Genomic DNA, 25,435 nt, shown 5'->3' on the forward strand with positions numbered 1-25,435 from the left:
TATAATAGGGACACTTAAGACATTTTTGGATGAAATCCAATCCTGACCCTGCATAGGCAGCAACGTAACTAAAACAGAACTTCTCTGTTGGTCTTTGAGATGCGTTCACGAGTACCACGATGCACTGTGTGAAGACTGACACGGAAGAGAAGAAATCGTTGAATAAAGTCATTATTTTTGTTTTCTTTGTTCACAAACAGTATTCTAGTAGCTTTATAAAATTACGGTTAAACTACCGCTGTCACATGGACTATTTTAACAATGTCCTTACTACCTTTCTGGACCTTGAACATGGTAGTTGCGTTGCTGTCTATGCAGGGTCCGAAAGCTCTCGGATTTCATCAAAAATATCTTAATTTGTGTCCTGAAGATGAACAAAGCTCTTGCGGGTTTGGAATGACATGAGGCTGAGTAATTAATGACAGAATATTCATTTTTGAGTGAACTATCCCTTCAAAATCTTGCCACAAATATTAACATTCTGGACAGGAAAGATTTTTATACTGTATATAAAGCTGAGTAGTGTGTAATGCATCATATCAGAATCACTCAAAAGATTTATAGCTTCTAACACTTTTTTATGCATCAATTATATCCCTGTATGTGGTAAGGACAAAACATAGAGAACAGTGAAATCGCTCAAAGTAACATGCACTTCTCCTTTGACTTGCCCACACTTGGCTATAGTGTCTCACAGGAGACGCATTACATGAGTTCCAGTTGGTATCTTTCCATTGGTAGCTGTGTCAGAGTGCTTATTATCATGAAGTTATCTTTTCTCAACTTTGTGGAGTCACTGGAGACGCCCACATGCCATCTTAATGTCGCCTCAAATGGCCAATTCACACTGAAATCAAATGACTTCTGTCTCTTTTCATCATGGGTGACTGACCTCTCTTGAAACACACCTAATGTACACGCGTATACCCCATTTAGATGCTATATAGCACAACGCAAGAGCAGATTTTAGGTTGACGGCAGACGGAAAATGGGCAGAGTATTTAATCACCCAAGACTGAGCCGTATTCTCTCACACCTCGCAACAGACTTGATTTCCCCTACACAGCTGACTGTTTGCTAAACTCTGTGCAGCCAAGCGTCAAAATCAATTTGTTGAGCCATTGAGCTGTGCCGATGGGGAGATGCTCTGTCATAATTTCCTGTGTAAAAGCAATCTTGGAGAATGACTTCAAGCATAAGTTACAAAAGAAACCATTTTTGTGTGTGGAGAGTATCGCACAGTAAACATTTACTCACACATTCATGGTGTGTTTTACTAAAACAGCAAAAAGGCAAAAAACAGCGAGACACTAAATAAGATTACTTCCAAGGTCGAAATCGCCTGTCAAGTCGCAATAAAAGCGAGGTGGTTCAGATAGCTTTAATCAAAGTGCTCTTTTTCCACCCTATAAAAACTCACAGACCCCACATTGTTGCTCCAAAAGATCTGATTGCCGTGTGTCGAACTTCCTTCCTCTTTCAGTACACTTTTACTCCTCAGTGGCTCTCTGTTTACCAGGAACTGGCTCCACATATAATTACGTCCCTTGCTGCTTTACACCTTCAGCCTCTGTGCTCAAATACAGTTTTGCTCTTGTTACCTTCCAGCCCAACCCTACAGCAGACGAACCCTCACCAAAGAACAGCCACGATGCCCTATGGAAACGGTTTCGGCACTCATTATCGACCGGAACAATCCACTGGGTAGCTTTGAAATTGTTTAGGAGGACTGTACTGAGACTGGTTTGTGTGAGAAAATGACAGAAGAAAAAGCTTGTTAGAGAGAGGGACAGTCAATTTGTGTCTGGATGGAGAATACGAAAATGAGCTATTTGGGTTTGGGAGATTCAGTGTAATGAACTGGGTTCATTGATCGAGTTGAACTGTTACACAGAGATGAGAGCTGTATTTGTCTTGGCTGTTGTGTTGTTGTTTTATCAATCACGCTGTGGTAAGGATATGTTGTGGTAGAAAGACGAGCAGACTAAGAACATAATAGGCACTATTTGCTACGTTTCAAACCTTTTCCAACCCACTTAATACTTTATTTACAGAATGCAACCAAACTCCTCTACAGATCATTAAAAACTTGGAGAGGAATCTTGTGGTTATACAATGTGCAATCATTAGAAGTAGTGAAATGTGTTTCTTAAGATGTACTCATTACTTTGTGAAATTTTGATGTTTTTCTTTAGCAGTTTTGATTTTGATTAGTTCTTTTTTATGTTTATGTTGCCATACTGTATCTTTCTACATCAATGCAGATTTAAATAACACATTTCTAACTTAAAGGGATAGTTCTGCCAATAATTCCAATCTGGTAAGATTTGTTAATCTTCGGAACACAAATTAAGATAATTTTGATGAAATCCGAAAGTTTTCTAAGCCCGCACAGACAGCAACGCTACTACCACGTTTAAGGCCCAGAAAGGTAGTAAGGACATCAATAACACAGTCCATGTGACATCAGTGGTTTAACAGTAATTTCATGACAATTACAGTTGACCCACTGATGTCACACAGACTATTTTACCAATGTCCTTACCTTTCCAAGCCTTGAACGTGGTAGTTGCGTTCAGGGTCAGTTAGCTCTTAAATTTCATCAAAAATCTCAGGCTTGGAACAACATGAGGGTGAGTAATTAAAGGATTACTCCACTTCCAAAACAAAAAATTTCCTGATAATGTACTCACCCCCATGTCATCCAAGATGTTCATGTCTTTCTTTCTTCAGTCGCAAAGAAATGATGTTTTTTGAGGAAAATGTTCCAGGATTGTTCTCCATATAGTGGACTTCAATGGTGCTCAACGAATTGAAGGTTGAAAATGTGGTTTCAGTGCAGCTTCAAAGGGCTCTAAATGATCCCAGCCCAGGAAGAAGGGTCTTATCTAGCGAAATGACTGATTATTGTCTAAAAAAGTACAATTTATCTACTTTAACTTTCTTGGCTGGGATCGTTTAGAGACCTTTGAAGCTACATCGAAACTGCATTTTTAACCTTCAATCCACTGAGCACCATTGAAGTCCATTATATGGAGAAAAAATTCTTTGCAACTGAAGAAAGACAGACATGAATATCTTGGATGAGATCGGGGGGGTGATCGCTGCTATAACTCCGTCTGGTTCTCTAGCTCCTCAAACCTTTGGAACATATTTAGGCTCATGCGGAAGATCACTACTCTCTTACTGGTAGCTGATAGTGTTATCAAATTAGCAACATTATCTAAAAATGATCTAATTTTGCAGAAAGCTGTTGAGCGTCTAGATTTCGCTCTAGAATTGTATGATCACTGTCTACACTTCACGAAGGATGGCTTAATTTCAGTTTTTGAGGTCAAGTTAGTTCTTTCATTTTAAATGATTTTGAAGTTCTATTTGTACCAGTGTGGTTACTGTTAACTAAAACTAATAAAAAAAATTCTGTACTTGAAATAAAGCTAAAAATAAACACAATATAAATAGTAGATGAAGAAGCTTAAACAAAAATGAGAAATGTTGCTTTAGCAACTAACTAAAAGAAATATGCTGAATTTACTAAAATAACAATCCAAAACTGAAATAAAAGCTTAATATAACAAATAAAGCTAATTCAAAATATTAACGAACACTATTCTAGTATATAAATAATACTAAAACATCACAGATCAGCGCTAAACCTTAAGTGAAGTAACTTGACAACTTGAAGATAACAAATTAGGAATGTTCATAATGAGGAGTAAATTTGTAATGTAATTACTGTGCAACTTCATTCAGCATAAAAAGAGACTATTAGAAAGAGCCGAAAACTACCTGTTGCTATGGTAACAAGAGCTCTCAACATGTGGATGGGACTATGTTTATGCCATGTGTCATTCTATATGTTTGTCATGAACTATAATGAACTGAATATAACACAAGCAGCATACCCTCAGCCACTGCTTTTCTGTCAACGTGTCACTGTAGTCGACATCTCTGCGGTGACGGGATCCACGGCCAAAAATCTTTTCCTCCTCCTCCTCGCAGGTAAGCCGCTCCACCTCAGCATCATCCTTCAGGATCCACGATGGCAGCTCATCCTCTTCCATTAGCCGAGGTTTGCGTTTAGGGTTGCGTGCATCCTCCCGACGGCGGTCTAAATCCATGCGCTGAAAGAGCCATTAATTGATTACGTAAGTTTGAAAGTAACCGGTATGTTTCCTGTTCTACTACAAAATGGATTCAAAATGCACAAATTCGTAAAAACACGTGGCTTTCTTTTCAAAGAAACAACAATTACTGTGAATCATCATGCAGGGGACTATCTGTGCAAGTAGCAAATTTTGTGCAATTTCAGTCTTACCATGAAAAGCTCAAATTCGTCCTCATTACGAGCAATCATTTGATTGAGAGTTTCATCATCTGGAACTTCATCTTCCTCCTGGTATCACACACACATATGCCAACAAATTTAATCAGGACACATTTATTTTGCGAGTAACTAGCAGTTTCATACCTGGCCAAGTGGATTTTTAATTTACCATCCCGCATGGGTGCCTTAGACAATTTTGCTTTTTCAATCGTAATAGCAGCAGAACTGGCACTATCAGACACCTATGAAATGCTTTGTACTGTTCCTGTAAGCAATTCAGATCAACTTAACTGCACTCCGGCTAGTCTACCAAAATTGCATGCCTTTCCTTCAGCCTTTGTCACAGTGAAAATCAATAGAAACACAGACTTTGGTCTTAGCTGAACTGCATTCTCTTATGGGTCAAAGCATAATAATTTATGTTGGTGATAAACTGCACTTGTTGAATAAATGGCAGTGGCATTATAACGAGACAGGCCATGTATGATAAACTGAGCCACGGAAAGAAAATCAATTTATCTACAATTCGCCATTTTATTCTTTGCAATTGTGTAAAAATACTTAATGCTGACATATAACAATTATGACATTTTTTAAAGCAGCCGTAAAAGGACTTTTGGTGTTTGTAATGGGTACGTATGTAGTAATTGTGATGCTCACAATAACTTAGTTTGCCATTTAAAGTTTTCTTTTTAAACTACTGAAAAGTTGAAATAGAGGCAGTTAGCTCATAAAAACCAGAATCACAAAAAGGTGAAAGAAAAAAATCCAATATTGCCTTTCAAAGACTTTCCAACAGTGAAAGAAATATAGAGATATATGAATTACAGCAGTCAGAAGAGAAAATGATGTCAAATTTACCATTACTCCCTCAGCAGCTGTATTAGAAACACTCTCACAGCAGTGCTTTATATATACACTACCGTTCAAAAGTTTGGGGTCAGTAAGACTTGTAATAGTCTTTAAAGAAGTCTCTTATGCTCATCAAGGCTGCATTTATTTGATTAAAAATATAGAAAAAAACAGTAATATTGCAAAATGTTTTTACAATATAAAATAATGTTTTTTATTTTAACATACTTTAAAATAGAATTTATTCCTGTGATGAAAACCTGAATTTTTATCAGCTGTTACTCCAGTCTTAAGTGTCACATGATCCTTCAGAAATCATTCTAATATGCGGATTTATTATTAGAATGATCAATGTTGGATAATATCAACAGTTGTGCTGCCAAATATTTTTTGGAACCTGTGATTTTTTTTTTTCAGGATTCTTTCATGAATAACAAGTTTAAAAAGTACAGTGTTTATTCAAAATATAAATATTTAATAACAATGTAAATTATGTATTATTAACTTTTAATAAACTTTTAATTATTAACTTAATACATCCTTGGTGAATAAAAGTATTAATTTCTTAAAAAAAATAAATAAATAAAAGAAACAATAAAAATGTACTGACCCCAAACTTTTGAACGGTAGTGTATATATATATATGTATATATATATATATATATAACAGTGATAATAATATTAATGCACTTCATTTTTTTTTTATTAAATAATAAACAAAATAATGTGTGATAATACTGTTAAATAAAAATGAGAAAGTATTAAATATGAAAAATATGAATTCTTTTTTTTTTTTTAGCAAACTTAAAAATAAAATCCTAATATCTACATTTTTATATGGATTTTCATAATTTCCAAACTAAAAATCAGCCAGCTTTATATTGGCGGGTTAACGGCAAGTAAGTATATGCACTGCCAGGTTAAATGTTTTGCATTGTGCTTTGAAAACAGAACAGATAGCCTAGATTTATGTTTTCAGTTCGAACATATATATATATATATATATATACACACCATAGAAAATATAATTAAAAGAAGAAAAATTATATTTTACATTACATTACTTTTATTTGGGAATACAAATAATAACATAACATACTACTATTTGTATTAGAAACATATATCTGCCTGAATTATTCCATAATTATGTGTTAGACCTTGGGGATTTATTTTGACAGACAACTGCAGGAAGATCTCTGTTTAGTTGTTTAGTTTAGTGTTTTACTCATTAATTATAACTCAGGTGACATGTTATAATATTCTGCCCACAAAATATTATTAACAGACACCTTGCATAAAATGGAAATGGATATAATTATATAGTATTCGAGATTTATGGGTTAAAATATCTTGTTATTTATCTGTAAACATTAAATATAAAGTGGGATAGTTCACCCACAAATTAAAATTCTCTCACCATTACTCTCGCTCATGTCACTCAAACCTGAATATACTTACTTTCCTCAGTGGAACACAAAGAAAATTTTTACAAAATTTTACAAACCTGTTGCACATGAAAAAGAAATTGCTAGATATGAGGCTGAGTAAATGATGAAAATTTTTCATATTTCCATTTTCAAGAGTATCTGTATGTTTGGTAATGCTACTATTTCCACATTATTTCAAGTAACCGTCTTACACTATTTTGTTTTACAAATCTTACAAAACACAAGTTTGAGAGCTCCACATTTCACGCATGAGTGAGCAATCATGGATGAGACACATGGATGGAGAAACCGTGAAACTCAAACACTAATTGCTATGTGGGTCGATGAGAGCATCAGTATTGGCATCATCTCGGAAATGAACTCCGCTATATTTGCATATTTATATATTTCCGGCAACAGCAGATTGGATTTACATTACATCCATTTTACGAAGACACAATTATGTGGCAAAGAGTAATCGTAATGCACAATTGGATAGCAATTTGATCGATCATGTGACTAAGTATAAATTGGCCCAAAAATATATTCACATAATACACTCTTTCAAACTGGCTTCTAAATAAAAAAAAAAATCTGGCACTTTGTTATTGGCCCTTTTTTCCAATAATTTTCACTTCAGTGCATCACTAGATACAATTAGCCAGTCTAATTCCGTCAGAGTGAAACTTTATGGCCATCTGTGCTTGATAAAGTGACTCACCTCATTCTGTTCCTCGTGCTCCAGAATAGCCTGCAGGAAGGCTCTGCGCTCATGGCTGGAGGATTTCTGATCAAACATGCCTGCCTGAATGACTTTCTGATCAACGTTCAGTTTATACTTGGCCGCTGCTAGAATTTTCTCCTCCACACTATTAACAGTGCACAGACGCAGCACGCGTACTTCGTTCTGCTGGCCGATACGATGGGCTCGGTCCTGCGCCTGCAAGTCCTGGTGATTGAAATCACAGTCATGTGTCATTAATAGTTACATCAATTACAATCACAGTGAGAGAATGCTATTAAGAGAAGGCATAGCATACTCTTTCTGACTCATTCTTTAGAGAAGGAAAAATAAACATTTTAAATTGGCTGAAGATCAATCCTGTGTTGTGCCATGTGTGGAGGCGGACGCGTGGTAATTTTAGCTTTTTCTACTGAAAATGCGTGGGGTAAAGACTCCAACTCCATGCTACTGCATAAAATACAATTCATCTAATCAACCAATACCACCTCAGAACAAATGAAAATAGATAAATGAAAAAATGAGCTAAATGGAGCAAAAGATACATAGATTTCAAACACTAATTCAGAAGTTAGACTTGTTTGTGGTTAGCTGACATGAAAAAGTGCTGTGGTGTTAGATGCTATTCTTCAAAAGTATTGCAGCAGCTTTTTTCTAATTATTTTGCATGTAGCTTTTTGCTTCATATTAATTGAGAGACTACATGAAATATTACAACTTAACAATTATTTTTTCTACACGCAGTACCATTTTAAAAAATAAAGAAAATCAGAAGTATGCTTAGTTTGGTAAGATTTTTTTTTAATTTTGAAAATAAATGTCTTGCTCGCCACCAAGGCTCCATTTATTTGATCAAAAATACAGTAAAAACTGTAATATTGTGAAATATTATTACAATTTAAAAATTGTTTTCTGTTTAATATTTTTTTTTTTGTCATGGCAAAGCTGTAAAGGCAAAGCATTTTGTTTCAGAATTCTTTGATAAATTTAAGCTCAGAAGAACAGAATTTATTTAAAAAAGAAATATTTTGAAACATTACAAATACCTTCATTTCGATCAATTTTGTATCAATAATTCTTCAGTATTACACAATTATCTTTTTATTTCGTTTAGATGAAAATCCAACTTTCAGAACTACGTCAGCCAAGGTGAATCACATCTACTATGAGATTTTTCTACGTCTGATCTAGAGATGACAGATCACTACAGAGCTGTAAGCTAGCGATGCTACTGTCTCGTTTCTCTTTAATCACAGCAGTGATTCACACAAACCTGGTGGGGGTTCCAGTCGCTGTCAAAGATCACAACGGTGTCTGCAGCTTGCAAGTTGAGGCCCAGACCTCCTGCCCTGGTGCTCAGCAGGAAGATGAAATACTGTGAGCCTTCCTCATTGAATTTCTTTAAAAGCAAGGCACGATCCTCAGACTTCGTAGTTCCTGGAGGACACAACCAGCAGCAAACACATGTTAATGAAAGAGAAAGGGCAGCCTATTTGTGTGATCACACTCATTAAAAAAGTGGTGGAACACAAATTGGAAATCCCCAGAATTGACTTCCCAAAGGGCAGGAAAACATTAAAGCAGGAATGCACTGATTACTGACCATCCAGACGCAGATAGAGGAAGTTACGGTAGGCAAAATAATCCTCCATGATGGTCATGAGGGAGGTCATCTGACAGAAGAGAAGCACTCTGTGATTGGTGGCCTTCAGCTTGGGCAGGATCCGGTCCAGTAATTCAAACTTGCCAGAGGCGCGGTACAGGTCAGGGCTAGGTGGACAAGAAAAAAGCATGTCTATAATGTCAATGCCTTCATCTTGGTGCACCTCCGCTGTCTAGGTCACGAGCGCAGGGGGCCTGCGGTGTGTTTAATGATCCGTATTTGACATGAATGAACGCATCATGGTAAGTCTTAAGGTTAAGCAACGCTCGATTGAGCCGTACTCACCCATTGATAATGCCATTTGGATATCCCAAGTGCTCAGCAAAGGACTCCTAAACAGGTACAAAATAGACACTTTCAGACATACCACAGCATTGCCAAATGCTTAATTTTGATTGCTGACAGATGTTTTAAGGTCTAACACCATAGCTATGAAGTAGTTATAGGCATTATAGAAGATATTTTATATTCATTAGTGTTGTCAAAATGAACATGTTAATGCAGGGGATTAATTTTTCCAGTTCAATGGCAGTAAAAATATTTAACACAATTAATGCAGGGGCTAGGCTAGAGTTGGCCACCCCACTCACAACTTCTGCTTGTTTCTCTTTTGCATTTATTTAGTCGCAGAACGTCTTTACGCCCACATCAAACGGAGGACTCTTCAGACTCTTCGCACCAGGCGTGAGACAAGAGTGAGAAACATACAGGTGATGAGGGGGCTTCAGTAGAACAACAGTAAACTGTAGTCAAATGAGTCAGGCCATATGTCAGTAAACATTTTCCTGTCCTGTCAGCTGTTATTCTGTGCTTGCACACACACTTCAGTTACACAAACACAACTGCTGGAGCACACACTATAGCCTGTATCATTTCATATTAAATCACAAATGAAAGCACGAGTATGCGTGTCAGATCCGCATCACGTTCAGCAGCGGCAGCTCTTAAAGTAATAGCCACCAAATAACCTATTAACCCAACTGCTGTAGAAAAAAAAGAGGAAATCAACAACTTTTGTAGCTTTAAGGATTCATCTATATTTAGCATTTAGTGTTTGATAACTTTTCTGTATATTTCCTACTTGCTAAAGGGCACAGGTAAATAATTGTGTTTATTTGAATACTGTTTTAAATTCACTTAAATTAGAAGTTATTTTTTAAAATCTAATAAATGTTAAAATTGATAGCTCTCAATTATACTGCAATGTTGAATGGCTATAGTGAATGGTTAAATACTAGGAAATAAAGAACAATTTCCTAGAGGCATCAGTAATATTGGTATCAGTGATACTCACCTTCAGTCATAAAAAATGTTTACTGTCTTTATGTTATTTGTACATTAATTTGAAGATTGAATGTGAAATTATTGCAATATAAAAGTATATTTAAAACTTTAATGTTAGGTGGGATTAATAACAATAAATTCAGTAGGGTCTAATATTATTTGACAGTTTAAATGCTCTTCATAATATCTTTTCATGTGTTCTACAGTAGAAGGATAGTAATACAGAGGCAGAACTTTCATTTTTTGGGTGAACCTTTAAGGCTATGTCCACATTAACCTGATTTTTTAAAAACAGTGTTTTAAAACACTCTCTGTCCACATTAGTGTCATTAAGTGTTTTCCAAAAATTTCTCATCCACACTGACATGTCTGAAAATGCTTAAATCACATGTGTAAAACATGATAAATGCTCACTGATACACAGAAAACAGACATACTAAACTTCTCAATCTATTCTTCCGCTACTATCCCAGGTCGCACTCAAAATTGCCATTCCATGTATCGTCTAAAACACAAATGTCATCACTGTGAGTAAATACTCTGAGATTTTTATGTGAACATTGTGCAGATTAACATTTATCTTTTAGCAACACTATGAAAATGAATAGCAGGTACAATGTCAGTACAAGCTTAAATGAAATTAAATATACTTTATTACATATTTTCCTTTTTAAATAGGGGGTGGCCAAGCATGTTCCTGGAAGGCCACTGTCCACTGTGAGTCTAGCACTTCATCAGCGGTTCAACTGTAATGTTCTAATGCTGACACAAAAGAGAAGAAATTGTTTTTTTGTTTTTTTTTTTTGAAGGTTTATTTGTTTGTTTATTTATTAATTTATTTATTCGTTTATTTATTTTCAATTTTCAATAGATTTCCTCATCTCTGCTTTTTACAGCATATATTTAGGCAAGAATTTTTTTTCTTCTTTTTTTTTTCTTGCTGAGCTGCCTGTTCATTTAAACCTTTTTTTTTTTATATATATATTTTATTTATGACAGATTTTCAAACAGTTTTTCTGAAAATACAAAACAAACCAGAATCCCACAAACTGTATATATAAAAATTAAAAAACAAAAAAAAACAAACAAAAAAAAAAACAACAACATATACCGGAACATGCACCAGATACAGTGAAAGATACACACCTAAAACAAAGTCACAGACTTAAACAAAATATTAAACATGGAGTGAAATAAACAAATAACATAAATTTCAACTCCTAAAAAGATAAGTGAGGAAGGAGCCCCAAATTTTATCAAATTTTTTATAAGCGTCAATCTTAGAGAATCGAATCTTTTCAAGCTTGAGAGCAGCAACCATCTATGAAAAGTGGGTGGTAAAGCAGACTTCCAATGCATCAAAATCACCCTTTTAGCAACCACCATACCAAACATAAGAGACAATTGCTAAAAATGTGTCAAACCTAGTGTGTGGTCAGAACATCCAAACAAAGCTAATTCAAGATCTGGACTGATATCTTCTCCAAAAGACATTTGAAAACCACTGAAAAATATTCTTCCAAAACTCAGAAATCTCAGGACAAAACCAAAAAGTATGAGCATGCGTCCCATCCAAACTCCTACATCTATCACATAGTGGGGAAACTGAAGGGTAAATTTTACTGAGTTTAGATTTAGTGTAATGTAACCTATGCAGCACTTTAAACTGTATAAGTTGTAATCTTGCATTAATAGAGCAGGAATGAATTCATTTCAGTCCCTCCTCCCAAATCTCCTTTGAAATATTGAGTCCAGTGTCACTTTCCCAAGCTACTTTAAGGTGATCTGAAGACACTGCAAAATGGGAGACAAACAAAGAAACAAACTGTGTCACCAAATGTTTGGCCATGGGAGATTGCCCCAAAAAATTATACAAATCATGATCTTGCGGTAGCTCCTGAAACTCAGTAAAATAATTTTTTATAAAATGACGCACCTGTAGATATCGAAAAAATTGTGACTGGGAAAGATCAAAGAGTTTATATAAGTGTTCAAAAGTGGCAAATTTTCCATCTATATAAAAGTCCTTAACTGTGGCCAGTCCTTTGCCTCTCCACAGTGAGAATACCTTGTCCGACTTACCAGGCAAAAAATTATTATTATCACAAATAGGCAGGTGTACTGAGGGACATGTAATATTCAAAGCAGTCTTAATTTGATTCAGAATTCTAATGGAGTTGAGCACAACAAAGTTTTTACATTGTGACTTATTTAACAATGCAGTTTTAGAGAAAAGAATAGTGGCTAAAGAGCTACCAACAACTGACCGAGCCTCCATATACAACCACTTGGGTAGCGAGTCTATCAAACTGTCAGCCGCTTGATCACTCATCTGCCAAAACATCATAGCCCTGGCATTAGTGGCCCAGTAATAATGGCGGAACACTGGTAGCGCTAGACCACCTAACTCTTTCGGCTTCTGCAAATGGACCTTAGAAATTCTATGTGCTTTGTATCCCCAGATAAATGGGAAAATGACAGAATCTAATTGTTTTAAAAAAGAATGTGGCAGATACACAGGCAAATTCTGAAAGAGATAAACAAAGCGAGGCAGAGAGACCATTTTAATGGCATTGACCCGACCGATTAAAGATAACGGAAGAACCCTCCATTTATCAATGGATAATTTTAACTTATTAATGGCTTCTGTGAAATTTAAACTAAAAATATGTTTACAGTGTTTAGGAATGACTAACCCCAGATAAGTAAAGTGATCCTCTGAAATTCTAAAAGGTAATGACCTCAGGAACTGAGCATCCAGCCCCTCACCCAAAGGCATGAATACACTTTTCTCCCAATTGACAGAATAACCTGAGAAAGAGCCAAAAACCTCAAGTGATTCCATTAAAAATGGCAAGGAAGAAGAAGGATCATCTAAATATAAAAGTAAATCATCCGCATATAAAGACACCTTAACCTCAGAATGACCACATGTAATACCCCTTATCTCAGAATGATTACGAAGATGTATAGCCAGGGGTTTTAGGGCTAAATCAAATAACAGTGGGCTTAAACAGCATCCCTGACGTGTGCCACGCTGAAGAGGAAAAAAAGCAGACTTATCCCAATTAGTAAGTATTGCAGATTTAGGGGAAGAATAGAGCATTTTTATCAATAGTTTAAAATTCTCACCAAAACCAAACCGATCTAACACAGAAAACATATAGCTATATTCAATTCGGTCAAAAGCCTTTTCAGCGTCTATAGAAAGAACAGCTGCCTTAGAACTCTTACTCTGATAATTGTACAAAATATTTAACAGACGATGTGAATTAAAAAATGAAAATCTTCCTGGGACAAAGCCAGTTTGATCTGGGTGAATTAACGAAGCCACATGTTTATTCAAACGAGTAGCCAAAATCTTGGCAATCACTTTTTGATCAAAGTTAAGAAGACTTATAGGCCTATAACTAGAGGGCTCTGTAACATCTCTATCTTTTTTCTTCAGAATGATATATGTGCCTCATACAAAGAATCTGGAAATTTTTCCTTCTCAATCGAATGATTTATCATTCTAAGCATCAAGGGGGCGATTGCATTTGCATTAGCCTTATAAAATTCCACACTGAACCCATCAGGGCCTGTGGCTTTCCCATTTGAAAAGGAATTTATCGCCTCCAAAATTTCACAGAGAGAGAACGGTTCCTCTAATTCCTCTCTGGCACTTTCATTAAGTTTAGGAAAGTCTACCACATCAAGAAATTGGCACCCTATATCATTCAGCTCTAAACAGCTGGAAGAATAAAGATGTTTATAAAATTCAGCAAAACGATTATTAATTTCTTTAGGATGTGTTAACAAAGTTCCATTCTGAGATTTAGTTTGATGTATCGCCCTGCTAGCCTGCACACCTCTTAACTGCCTGGCAAGAAGTTTATCTGCCTCATCTCCCAGTTCGAACTGTTTCTGTTTAAGTTTAATTAACAAATTAGAAACCTGATCATTTAAAATAGAGTTATATTCATATTTCAACTTAAGAATAGCGTTAAGGTCAGTCTGAGATTTAGATGCACGAAATGCTTGTTCTAAGGACGGCAATATAGATTCTATCTCAGACAGACGCCTGCGCTTCTCCCTCCTCAACGAGGATTCATATGCAATAATGTGACCCCTTAGCACTACTTTACAGGTTTCCCAAAGACAAGAGTCTGAAACGTCCCCCTTGTCACTGGTCTTCACAAACTGGCCTAAACACTCAGTTATGTAAGATTGAAATTGTTTATCCATTAATAATTGAGGATTAAAACGCCAGCAATACTGTGCCTTTGTTAGCGAAATTTTCAAAGCCATAGAAATAGGGCAATGATCAGAAATGAGAATATTATGATATGTAGAATAGGTCACCCCATGAATGAGTTTCGAGTCAATGATAAAGTAGTCAATACGTGTATACGATTTATGAACACAAGAAAAAAAAGAATAATCACGAGCAGTCGGGTTGAGTAATCTCCATACATCCACAAGATTCATGGATTTTATTCAATTATTTAAAACACCTACAGACTGAATAGAAGGAGGAGCTTGTGAAGATTGACGAATAGCAATTAAAGTTTCCCCTAATTATTAAGTTAGTTGAGTTCGTGTCTGGAATAAGCCTGGATAATATTCGAAAAACCCCGGATCAGCTATATTTGGTCCGTACACGTTAACACACGTAAATTATTAATAAATCCAGACACAATAATATATCTTCCCGCCGGGTCAGGTACCACAGAGTGCATTCGGAAAGGAATAGATTTTTTTAAAAGTATAGCCACACCTCTAGCTTTAGAGGAAAAAGTGGCTTGATAAACTTGTGAAATCCAATTTGCCCTCAGCCGCATTTGTTCATTGGGTCTAATATGGGTTTCCTGAAGGAAAATAATATCAGCCGACAACGACTTTAAATGTGTAAACACTTTTCCCCTCTTAATTGGGTGCCCCATTCCTCTCACATTCCAACTAACAAATGTAATATTCACTCCATTGTTATAACTATTAGTAGTAATGCCACTCATACAGTGTCATCAAAAATATAAAGTCAGTAGTTATCATAGCATAAATAAACCTTATCTGGTGCAGCATAAAACAAGAAAAAAAAAACAAAAAAAACAAACAAAAACACATGAACTCCCCACAGCTGCCCCAGGAACTATGGCAGCAAGTATTCCCCATCTTCTCGAGAGAAGAAATTGTTAAAGTCTTTACTTTTTGTGCGTGAAGAAAACAAAAATATTCTCGTAGCTTCATAAAATTACAGTTGAACCACTGATGTCACATGGACTATTTTAATGATTTTCGTTCTGGGTCTTGAACGTGTCAGTTGCGTTGCTGTCTATTCAGGGTCAGAAAGCTCTCGGATTTTATCAAAAATATTGTAATTAGTGTTCCAAAGATGAATGAAGGTCTTATGGGTTTTGAAACAACATGAGGGTGGGTAATTAATTACAGAATTTTAATCTTTTAACACCTGAATCAGCTGATCAAGGTCTTCATACTAACTAGAAACGTCCATGCAAGTGTGTTGGAGCTAAGCTCTGCAGGATGTTGGATTCCCAGGAGCAAGACTGGACACTTGTGACCTTTAATAAGGGTAAATTATGTGTAACATGACCAAACATGCATCATCATTTTCGAACACTGTAATGTGAAAAATTCAAAGCTGGGCTAAAAGTATGTCTCAGTGTAAAAAAAAAAAGAAAAAGATGCATTTTCAAATTTGTCCGGATTAATGTGGACGTGTCATACATTTTAACTCATTGGAAATAAAAAGTGCCCTGTCCTGAAGGACACTTCAGTGTACTACAACATATTGTGATACCTCAATGTGCTGAAACATGTAGGGATGGTTACAGATCTTCTTCAGCTGCATTATGGTGTTCATTAAGGTCTTGGCTCCTCCTTTACCCTGTGGATGAAACACATCAAAGTGAAAACCTGCTCAGTCTGCACAGCAGTGTAACAGTGAGTAGCATACAGCCTCTTTTTACCTTCTTGTCTTTCTCTGAGCCATCAGTGAGCAGGATGCCTTTGCCCTGCATGTGCCTGTACAGAACCTTCTGGATGGCTGACATGTCACATTTGATGACATATTCCACCTGTGACAAATGAAAAGCCAATACATCAACACAGCCTAAATCACATGGCATACAGACTTCATTCAAACGTCATTCAAAGTTTTAAAACCTCCCACTGACACTTACAGAATTAAAAACACCTTCTTCCATTCATATTTTAAAAAAGTGACAGAGTGGCTGCTTACCTTCTCAGGTAGCTGAGACTCCACCTCTTTCTTTAGTCTGCGCAGAAGGAAGGGACGTAACACCTTATGCAAACGACGGATGATAAGGATGGTCTCCTCTTCATTTAGATCCACCTAACAAACAGTGCAATCCATAACAGAGAGAAACCTCATTAAGCTACAGTGTAACGTGTAAAACAGCCATTTAATTCTACAAGGGTGAAATATAACAGTTTACCCTCTCTCCTGTCATTGCAAAAGGAGCATTGAACCACTGCTCAAAGGTGCTGCAGCTTTTGAAGATGGTTGGCAACAGGAAGTTGAGCAGGGCCCAGAGCTCAGGTAATTTGTTCTGCAGAGGTGTTCCAGTGAGTAACAGCCTTCTGGGAGCAACGTAGTGAGTGTTCAACACCTGTGTGAGCTTGCAGTGATGGTTCTTCATGCGGTGGCCCTCGTCCACTATCATATACTTCCAGCGAATCTGGGAATTGGAAAAGATGCAATGATTAGAGCACATTTTTCTAAAAACGTGGTTTGCATTTGCTCAAGTCACTTCTAAGTCATGGGCTTGAGTCTCAGGGAATGCATGAACATATACAAAGTACACTACTGTTTTCAAAGTCTGGAGTCAGCAATATTTTTTTTAAACAAATTAATACAGCATTTAACTGGTCAAAAGGATTAAGGCTAGATGGGACATACTGGGTATGCGCACATCAATACTGTGTAATTTTTGTCACGCTGAACAAAAATAATTACTGTATTTCCATTATTGTAAGTGGTAGGTGTAGACGTTAATAAAACACAATCTAACAGGTAGTAAATTTAATTTATTGTTACTTCCCGGCCACTTCTAGTCACAACCGATCAAAAGGGACAGTAAAGACTTTTAGATTGTTACAAAATAGTTTTATTTTAAAAATAAATGCTGCTCTTTTTAACGTAAAAAAGCTAAAAAAACACTTAAAAAGTAACACGGTTTCTACAAAAATATTAAACAGAAAACTGCTTTTAACACTGATAATAAAAAATGTTTCTGGAGCACCAAAACACCTTATTAGTATGATTTCTAAAGGATACTGTGACACTGAAGACTGGAGTAATGATTACATTTTAAAATATACCAAAATGGAAAATTTCACAATATTTCAGTCGATAAGAAATTATGTTTTTTGAGGAAAACATTTCAGGATTTTAACATTTCGGCTCTAAACGATCCCAGCCAAGAAAGAAGGGTCTTATCTAGTGAAACGATGTGGCATTTTCTAAACAAATTGATAATTTATACAGTTTTTAAGCTCAAATGCTCGTCTTGTCTAGCTCTGCGTGCACTCTGTGTATTCCAGTTCAATACAGTTAGGGTACATCAAAAAATCTAATTTCCCCTCCAAATTCAAAATCATCTTACATCGCTGCAGAAGTACCGACCCAGTGTTTACAAAGTGAACATGCAAAGAAGATCAAATGCCCTTTACAAAAAAGGCATAACAGTTATGTAGGACGTTTTTGAAGTTGGACCCTAACTGTCTTGAACTGGAATACACAAACTGCATTTTTAAAGTTCAAACTCACGCCACCACTGAAGTCCACTATATGGAAAGAAATCCTGATATGTTTTCCTCAAAAAACATAATTTCTTTACGACTGAAGAAAGAAAGACATGAAAATCTTGGATGACAAGGGGATGAGTACATTATCTGTAAATTTTTGTTCTGGAAGTGAACTTCTCCGTTAACACTTTTCCTGTCAGCGTTTTTGAAAAAAGCTGAATAAGGTAAGATTCATAAAAAAAAAAGCAACATAAGGTAAGTTTAACAAAAAAGCAACATCACATTTTTATCAAAGACTACATCTAGTAGATCGCTTCCATCAGCACCCCCAAAGCTTGCACAGCCCTTTACCACTTCCTCAACATTTTACTCTGTAACATTAGGCAGTTTTCATTTATATGCTGTTTATTGTTGATGATCGCATTATTTTTCACATGCATCTGCTTGCACAGGAGATCAACCATTTCTGCGTCTTCCCTGCCTGTGCTTTTGATTGGGAGATTCTGGACTCATTCAGGAGATGCGTTATTAATAGCAATAATAATTTCTGTGTTAGAAGGGGAAGCGTTGTCTCATAAGTAACAGAAAATTCTGTGTTTGGCTGGGAAAGAGTTAAAAAAAATCTTACCAACCCCAAACTTTTGAACAGAAGTTTATGTTTAGAATGAGTCACTTTGGCTAAAAGTGTCTGCAAATGCATAAATGTAAATATGTGGCCTTTACCTTGGCGAGAATGTGCTTGTCTTTGATGATGTACTCGTAGGTGGTTATAAGGACATTAAACTTCCCACTGCGGAGCTGCGGCACCAGAGACCTCCGCATTGATGGTGTGCCCTTAGACAAATTAAAACAGAAACCTCTCATTTTATTACTTTTATGCGATATTACATCATAAAATTATATCGTCCACAGTAACAAAAGTGTGTTAATAAAAATCACTGGCTACCTTGTAGGCAATTTTCACAATACTTGGAGCCCACTTGTCAAGCTCATAAACCCAGTTGGACAACGTCCTGTAAAAAAGAGGAACAAAAATCAATACTGTCATTTTTTATAGAAGCCACTGATATGGAATAAACGTTTTACCTCTAAATGAAGTCACATCTCTAAATGATATGTGAAGATGCGATCTTGGAACAGAGTAAATGATGGATGTGAGGTGAGGCGGTTTCAGGACATTTCTGGGCCTTGCACACAATCAATCACAATAACTTAAGCTAAAACAGTGCTGATGGTCATTTTCACTGTGTCCCACAGAGGCTTTTACAGACAGGAAGTCTCTGTGGCATTAGTGGTGTTTACTATTGAGAAAATAAAACACCCCCGACCACACGAATAATGTTACAAAAAACCAATCAACCATGCTCAATATGATGACTGTTCAGTGAACTGTAGTGCTGCCATATGTTGCCTAAACGCAACATCATGAATCACTATCATGAATCACTATGCCGTTTCAGTCATTCGAGGTCAACTGAACTACGTGTAACAGTGTTTAGCTACTTAATGAAGCCATTATGCTGTAAATCCTCTTAGGAAGATCACCTCATTACACCCCTTATCACGTTATTCACAGCTTGTTTGCTGGACTTACGAGAGCGGTACAATGATGAGGTACGGCCCGTTGAGCCTCTTGTGTTCCATCAGATAAGTGATAAGTGCGATAGTCTGAATGGTCTTCCCCAGACCCATCTCATCAGCCAGAATACCATTCAGGTTGTTGTTGTACAGAGACACCATCCATTCCAGACCCTGGATCTGAACAAAAGACTTGTGTTTATAATGGCGGTAATATCATATAAAATCATCACAAACTGACAACCGAGCAGACGCATGACACGCAGATTCCACAATTGTTCATCGTACAATATGGACCCAATTGGTGGTTCACAGCAGCCGAGTGGAATCAAAGCAAGAATCCTAGCGCTCACTTAGTCCTTTCAAAGTATAAACAGTCTCCCTGAAGTTTTCTTTAAAACACTCCAGCAATCAGGTGGGGAAGAAAAGAAAATTAGAAGATAAGAGGCCTGTTTTCTCCTTTTGAAATCCATTACTGCCCAAAGGGGATAACAGATTCAATACAAACCACTCAATTTTTGATATTTCCTCTCTGTGTGATTTCCAGCAGCCTCTTCCACTTCTAGAGTATAATCCCTTGAAATATCATTTAAACCCACCCAGCTTTCTTCAGAGAAGATGGATTCTGAGCACAATGTATCTGTAGAGGTGTCAAGTCAGAGTTTGCTTTACCTGGTACTGTTTGAGGGTCCCATTGATCAGCAGGGTGGACTGTTTATCCACCCTCTCTATGACTGCATGGGCCACTCCATAGTAAGACTGGGAGCTGGTCTGTCCCGCCTGAACACTGTATTCATCATCCACATCCTGCTTAGCAGACCTGCAACACAGGGCCCAACATTAAAAGGGATAGTTTATCCAAAAATTGGTCATCATTTACTCATCCTCATGTTTTTCCAAGCCCAGAAGACTTTTGTTCCTCTTCTAAACACGAATGAAGATATTCTTTCATTATTTTTGTCTATCCATTAAAAGTCCAAGCACATGCATTCACCACAAACAGCAATAATGTGTCTTCAGAAGACTTGGAAGACTTTACTCACCCCCATGTCATCCAAAATGTTCATGTCTTTCTTTCTTCAGTCGAAAAAAAAGATTTTTGAGGAAAACATTCCAGGATTTTTCTCCATATAGTGAACATCAATGGGTTGAAGGTCCAAATTGCAGTTTTAATGGAGCTTCAAAGGGATCCACACGATCCCAGCAGAGGAACAACTATCTGTCATTTACTTAAAAAAATAAAATGTATATACTTTAAGCACAAATGCTTGTCTTGCACTGGCTCAACTTCACATATTACGCAGTCATGTTGGAAAGGTCACACGTGATGTAGGTGGAAGTACTGACCCAGTGTTTTCAAAGTGAACATGGAAAAAGTCAAACGCACAATTGTGAAACGCAGGAGAAAATGAGAAAGAGTTTTCCGCAATTTGGACTTTCAACCCGTTGACCACCACTGATGTCCACCATAAGGAGAAAAATCCTGTAATGTTTTCCTCAAAAACCTTAATTTCTTTTTGATTGAAGAAAGAAAGACATTAACATCTTTGATGACATGGGGGTGAGTAAATTATCAGGAAATGTTTATTCTGGAAGTGAACTAATCCTTTAAGGGATCTGAAATACGGTCATGCAGAATAAGGCATTAAAATGTGCTTTGTGTCGGCGTCAATAGCCTTTCTGATCTGTCCTGTATGTAATAAAGGCAAAATGCCAAAAAATAAATCTGCTAAAAACACATCTCTTCCATCTTTATTTGACCTGTTGTAATTATATTCTTTAAAAAAAAATTACCCCTTTTAGACTTGCACTCTATTACTAACTAGTTGTTTTCTTTAAAAACAACTAACACTAGCTTCTCTAATCTTTTTCTAATCTGCTTTCTTTTTATTTATTAGACTGCACACAATCAAGCATAGAAAAAACCCAGTCAACCACCCCTTTAAAAAAAAAACCTTGCTACGTGTACTGCGTTAAGCTAACTGAGACTTGTCATAGAACTTGCATATCATTGCTCTTTTGTTGATTTTGATTGCTTCCATTGTCCTCATTTTTACGTCGCTTTGGATAAAAGCATCTGTTAAATGACTAAATGTAAATGTAATGCCTAATATATAAAATACATGCAGTAAACTGGATGCAAAACACTTTAGAAATATACAGTACACTCTATATTTAGTCTGTGGCCACCTCATTAATTCCTGTAAATGCACTGGTCAGCATGGCGCTATCAATGCAAAATAAGCAGTTCCAATTCCCAGGGAACACATGTACTGATATAATGCATAGCATGCAATATAACATTGGCTATTCAGCATTTGCAGAATTCACCAACTTAAATACCTGAATTCTTCAAAGCAAGGATTCAGCAAGGTGCTGGATGCAATCTATTAAGATTATAGTCATTTTCTGACAAGATCTCCACCTATGGAGATCTACTTACTGTTAGAAACTGGTGGACACGTTCATTGAACGAGCTTTGAACTCACACATGCATTTAAAAAATAGCTTCTACAGAAAACACAATTCGATCAGAGGCGGTGCTGACTGGCAGCAACACGCAAGTAGGCTGTGCCGTTCAAACAATGCTCAGTTTGTATTAAAACTTTTCCATCAGCCTGATCCACTGACACTAGGCAAAACGGATCTATGGATTTATGTTGTGAAACCTGATGTGCTCCTCTGTTGTTATAGCCCATCCAGTTCAAGGGTGAACGTGCTGTGCATTCAAACGTTCTCGTCTGCACAGCACTGTTGTAACGTGTGGTTATTTCAGTTACTTTATCTTCCTGTCAGCTTGAACCAGTGTGCCCATTCTCCTCCGACCTCTCATTGACAAGGACTTTTCACCCAGAGAACTGGCCGCTCACTTGGTGCTTTTTAGATTTCACACCACTTTCTGGAAACTCTAGAGACCGTTGTGTGTGAAAATCCCAGGAGATCAGCACTTCCCCAGACACTGCAACCCCATCTGGCACCTACAATCACTTCACGGTCTAAGTGACATTTCTTGGCTATTTCTGATGTTTGAACCTCTTGACCATGTGTGCATGTTTTCATGCAGTGAGTCGGCATTAAAACTGGCTAATTAGAAGTTTGATTATAGAGCAGTGTGAATGTGCAGTTAATGAAGTGCTTGCTGCGTGTATTTAGAGGAAAACTTTAGCTAATTGCAATTGTGTTAACTACAAAAAGTCTACTGTTAATTGAGATTAATTATTTTTTACCCTTTGACAGCTCTGATAATTATAGCATTTGCAGTGAGGTTCAAAAGTCTGAGAAATTTAATCCAATTTAAATGTGGAAATAAACAATAAACTTTATGACAAATAAATGAAACTAAACACTATGACAAAGAAGTTCAGCTACAATGAAAAACGCTGCCTTGGGAACTAGATGATATAAATAAGCTTGAGTCATTTATCTTTAAGTTAACATTTATTTTATTCAAGCAACAAAACATGTTTATGCTTTTAGTTTTAGTCAACTATAATAACCCTGTTTTGAATAGTCTCAAATCATGACTATCAAGTCTGTAAGTGAGTTCCTGCAGCTCAACTGCTGCTGTTTTTAAAGTGAAAACACAAAGTGAAAACTGACTTTTGCTCAAATTCTTAAGTTGATAAAATATTTTTCAAAGAAAAAAAGTATAAAATTGGAAACGTGCAAAACTGGATTTTGAACCCCACTGTGCATAGTATATATACTGTCCAGCAAAAAGCGATCTCAAGCTGAGGCAGATGCTGACAAAAGTCAAAAAAAAAGAAAAACACATAACAGCTATCAACACCTGAATCTTGCGCTCCAGCTCAACAAGGCATTTTTTGCTTTTAAAGTGAAAACAAGCAACGTACTCTATGATGTGCTTGGCTGCCGTTTCAGATACTTCATCACTGTTGGGATCGATGACTTTCTTTTCTTCCGATTCAGCTCTGGAGACCACCTCTTCATCATCCTAAAAGGGAGTATTAGCGGATTACACTCATTTAACGCACAGTGATTGCTTGACTTACACAATATAGCGGCATAAATAGAAAAGAAGCTACTAAGGCAGATGCTACAAGGCGTATGGGAGATGCTTTATGGGTGAAAAGGATAATAGTGTGTGTGAGTTTGTGTACTTATGTATGACTCACTCCACACCAAGGAGCTCTCAATGCTTAATGAGCAGAAAAAAAGAGGATACTCACCTCCTCTTCAAATTCCGAGCCACTCTCTTCACTGTCTGACCGTGGGGCAACTTCATAGCTGTTTTAAAAGGCATAATGAACTAGTAAACACTCAAAGCCTAAGAATGGTTTATAGACAACACAAGCTCAAAAAAGGTGCTTGTTGTCAAAGCCCCCCCCCACATAATTAAAAATATGCTACAAAAGAGGCATGCACAAAGCTGCAGTCTCTGTTGGATAGGTCTCTTTCTATCACTTTCATCTAATAATGCACTTAAATGTCGGCGCCAATAGCCTTGTGGTTAGTTCTTGAGGAAAAGATTCCAGGATTTTTCACCATATAGTGGACTTCAGTGGGGATCAACAGGTTGAAGGTCCAAATTGCAGTGCAGCTTCAAAGGGCTCTACACGATCCCAGCCGAGGAATAAGGGCCTTACCTAGAGAAACGATCTGTAGTTTTGCGGGTGACCTTTCCACCGTGATTACCTAAGAGCTAGTGCAAGACAGGAATTTGTGGTCAAAAAGTTTATATATTTTTATTTATTTTTTATTTTTTTGGAAATTGAGCGATCGTTTTACTAGATAAGACCCATATTCTTTGGCTAGTCCTTTGAAGCTGCACTGAAACTGCAATTTGGACCTTTAACCCACTGATTCCCATTGAAGTCCACTATAGAGAAAAATCCTGTAATGTTTTCCACAGAAACATTAATTTCTTCACGACTGAAGACAGAAAGACATGAACATCTTGATGACAAGGGGGTGAGTAAATCATTTGTAAATTGTTGTTCTGGAAGTGGACTTCTCCTTTAAATACAGGGACATTAAATGTAATTTAAATAAAAATTACTGTACCTGAATATCATCTTAAAGCTTCTGCTAAGGAAAATATTGGTCTCCAAACAAGTTGATGGATAGAACCAGTTTCCCCTACAGTTTTTTTTTTCTATAATATGTTACACTCAAATGTACATCACAATACAAAAAATAGATCTGTCACTACTTCCATTTCATTGTGACCGTAAAGGATTAGTTCACTTCCAGAATAAAAATGTCCTGTTAATTTACCCATGTCATTCAAGATGTTCATGTCTTTCTTTTTTCAGTCAAAAAGAAATTAATGTTTCTGAAGAAAACATTACAGGACTTTTCTCTATAGTGGACTTCATTGGTGATCAGTGGGTTAAAGGTCCAAATTGCAGTTTCAGTGCAGCTTCAAAGGACGCTACATGATCCTAGCCAAACAATAAGGGTCTTATCTAGTGAAACGATCGCTCATTTTCTTAAAAAAAAAAAATATATATATATATATATATATATATATATATATACTTTTTGACCACGAATTTCTGTCTTACTTTAGCTTTTCGGTAATCACATTGGATAGGTCATGCGTGGTTAGTTTTTTGTCTGTGTACTCCAGTTCCAAAAGTTAGGGTATGACGAAAAACTCCATCTCATTTTCTCCTCCAAATTCAAAATCGTCCGACATCGTTGTTGTACCTTTTTTTGTAAAGGCTGTTTGACTTTCTTTGCATGTTTGCTTTGTAAACACTTGAAAGGTACTTCCGTCTGCATCACGTGAATCTTCCAACGTGACTGCTTACTTATTGTTTTTTAGA

General features: G+C 36.6%; 1 protein-coding gene across 1 annotated transcript in view; it reads right to left on the minus strand.

The window, feature by feature from the left end:
• smarca2 (SWI/SNF related, matrix associated, actin dependent regulator of chromatin, subfamily a, member 2) overlaps positions 1–25,435 on the minus strand; it is a 67,134-nt gene that overhangs the window by 20,087 nt on the left and 21,612 nt on the right. The window contains 16 exon segments of the mRNA XM_051108718.1: positions 3,906–4,124; positions 4,319–4,396; positions 7,328–7,555; positions 8,622–8,785; positions 8,952–9,118; positions 9,297–9,343; positions 16,096–16,182; positions 16,265–16,372; positions 16,537–16,650; positions 16,754–16,996; positions 18,789–18,899; positions 19,012–19,078; positions 19,660–19,823; positions 20,316–20,463; positions 23,498–23,598; positions 23,834–23,891. Of these exon segments, the coding sequence (XP_050964675.1) occupies positions 3,906–4,124; positions 4,319–4,396; positions 7,328–7,555; positions 8,622–8,785; positions 8,952–9,118; positions 9,297–9,343; positions 16,096–16,182; positions 16,265–16,372; positions 16,537–16,650; positions 16,754–16,996; positions 18,789–18,899; positions 19,012–19,078; positions 19,660–19,823; positions 20,316–20,463; positions 23,498–23,598; positions 23,834–23,891 (2,104 nt within the window).

Source organism: Labeo rohita, chromosome 5 (assembly GCF_022985175.1).
Source record: "Labeo rohita strain BAU-BD-2019 chromosome 5, IGBB_LRoh.1.0, whole genome shotgun sequence".
Lineage (NCBI taxonomy): Eukaryota > Metazoa > Chordata > Actinopteri > Cypriniformes > Cyprinidae > Labeo > Labeo rohita.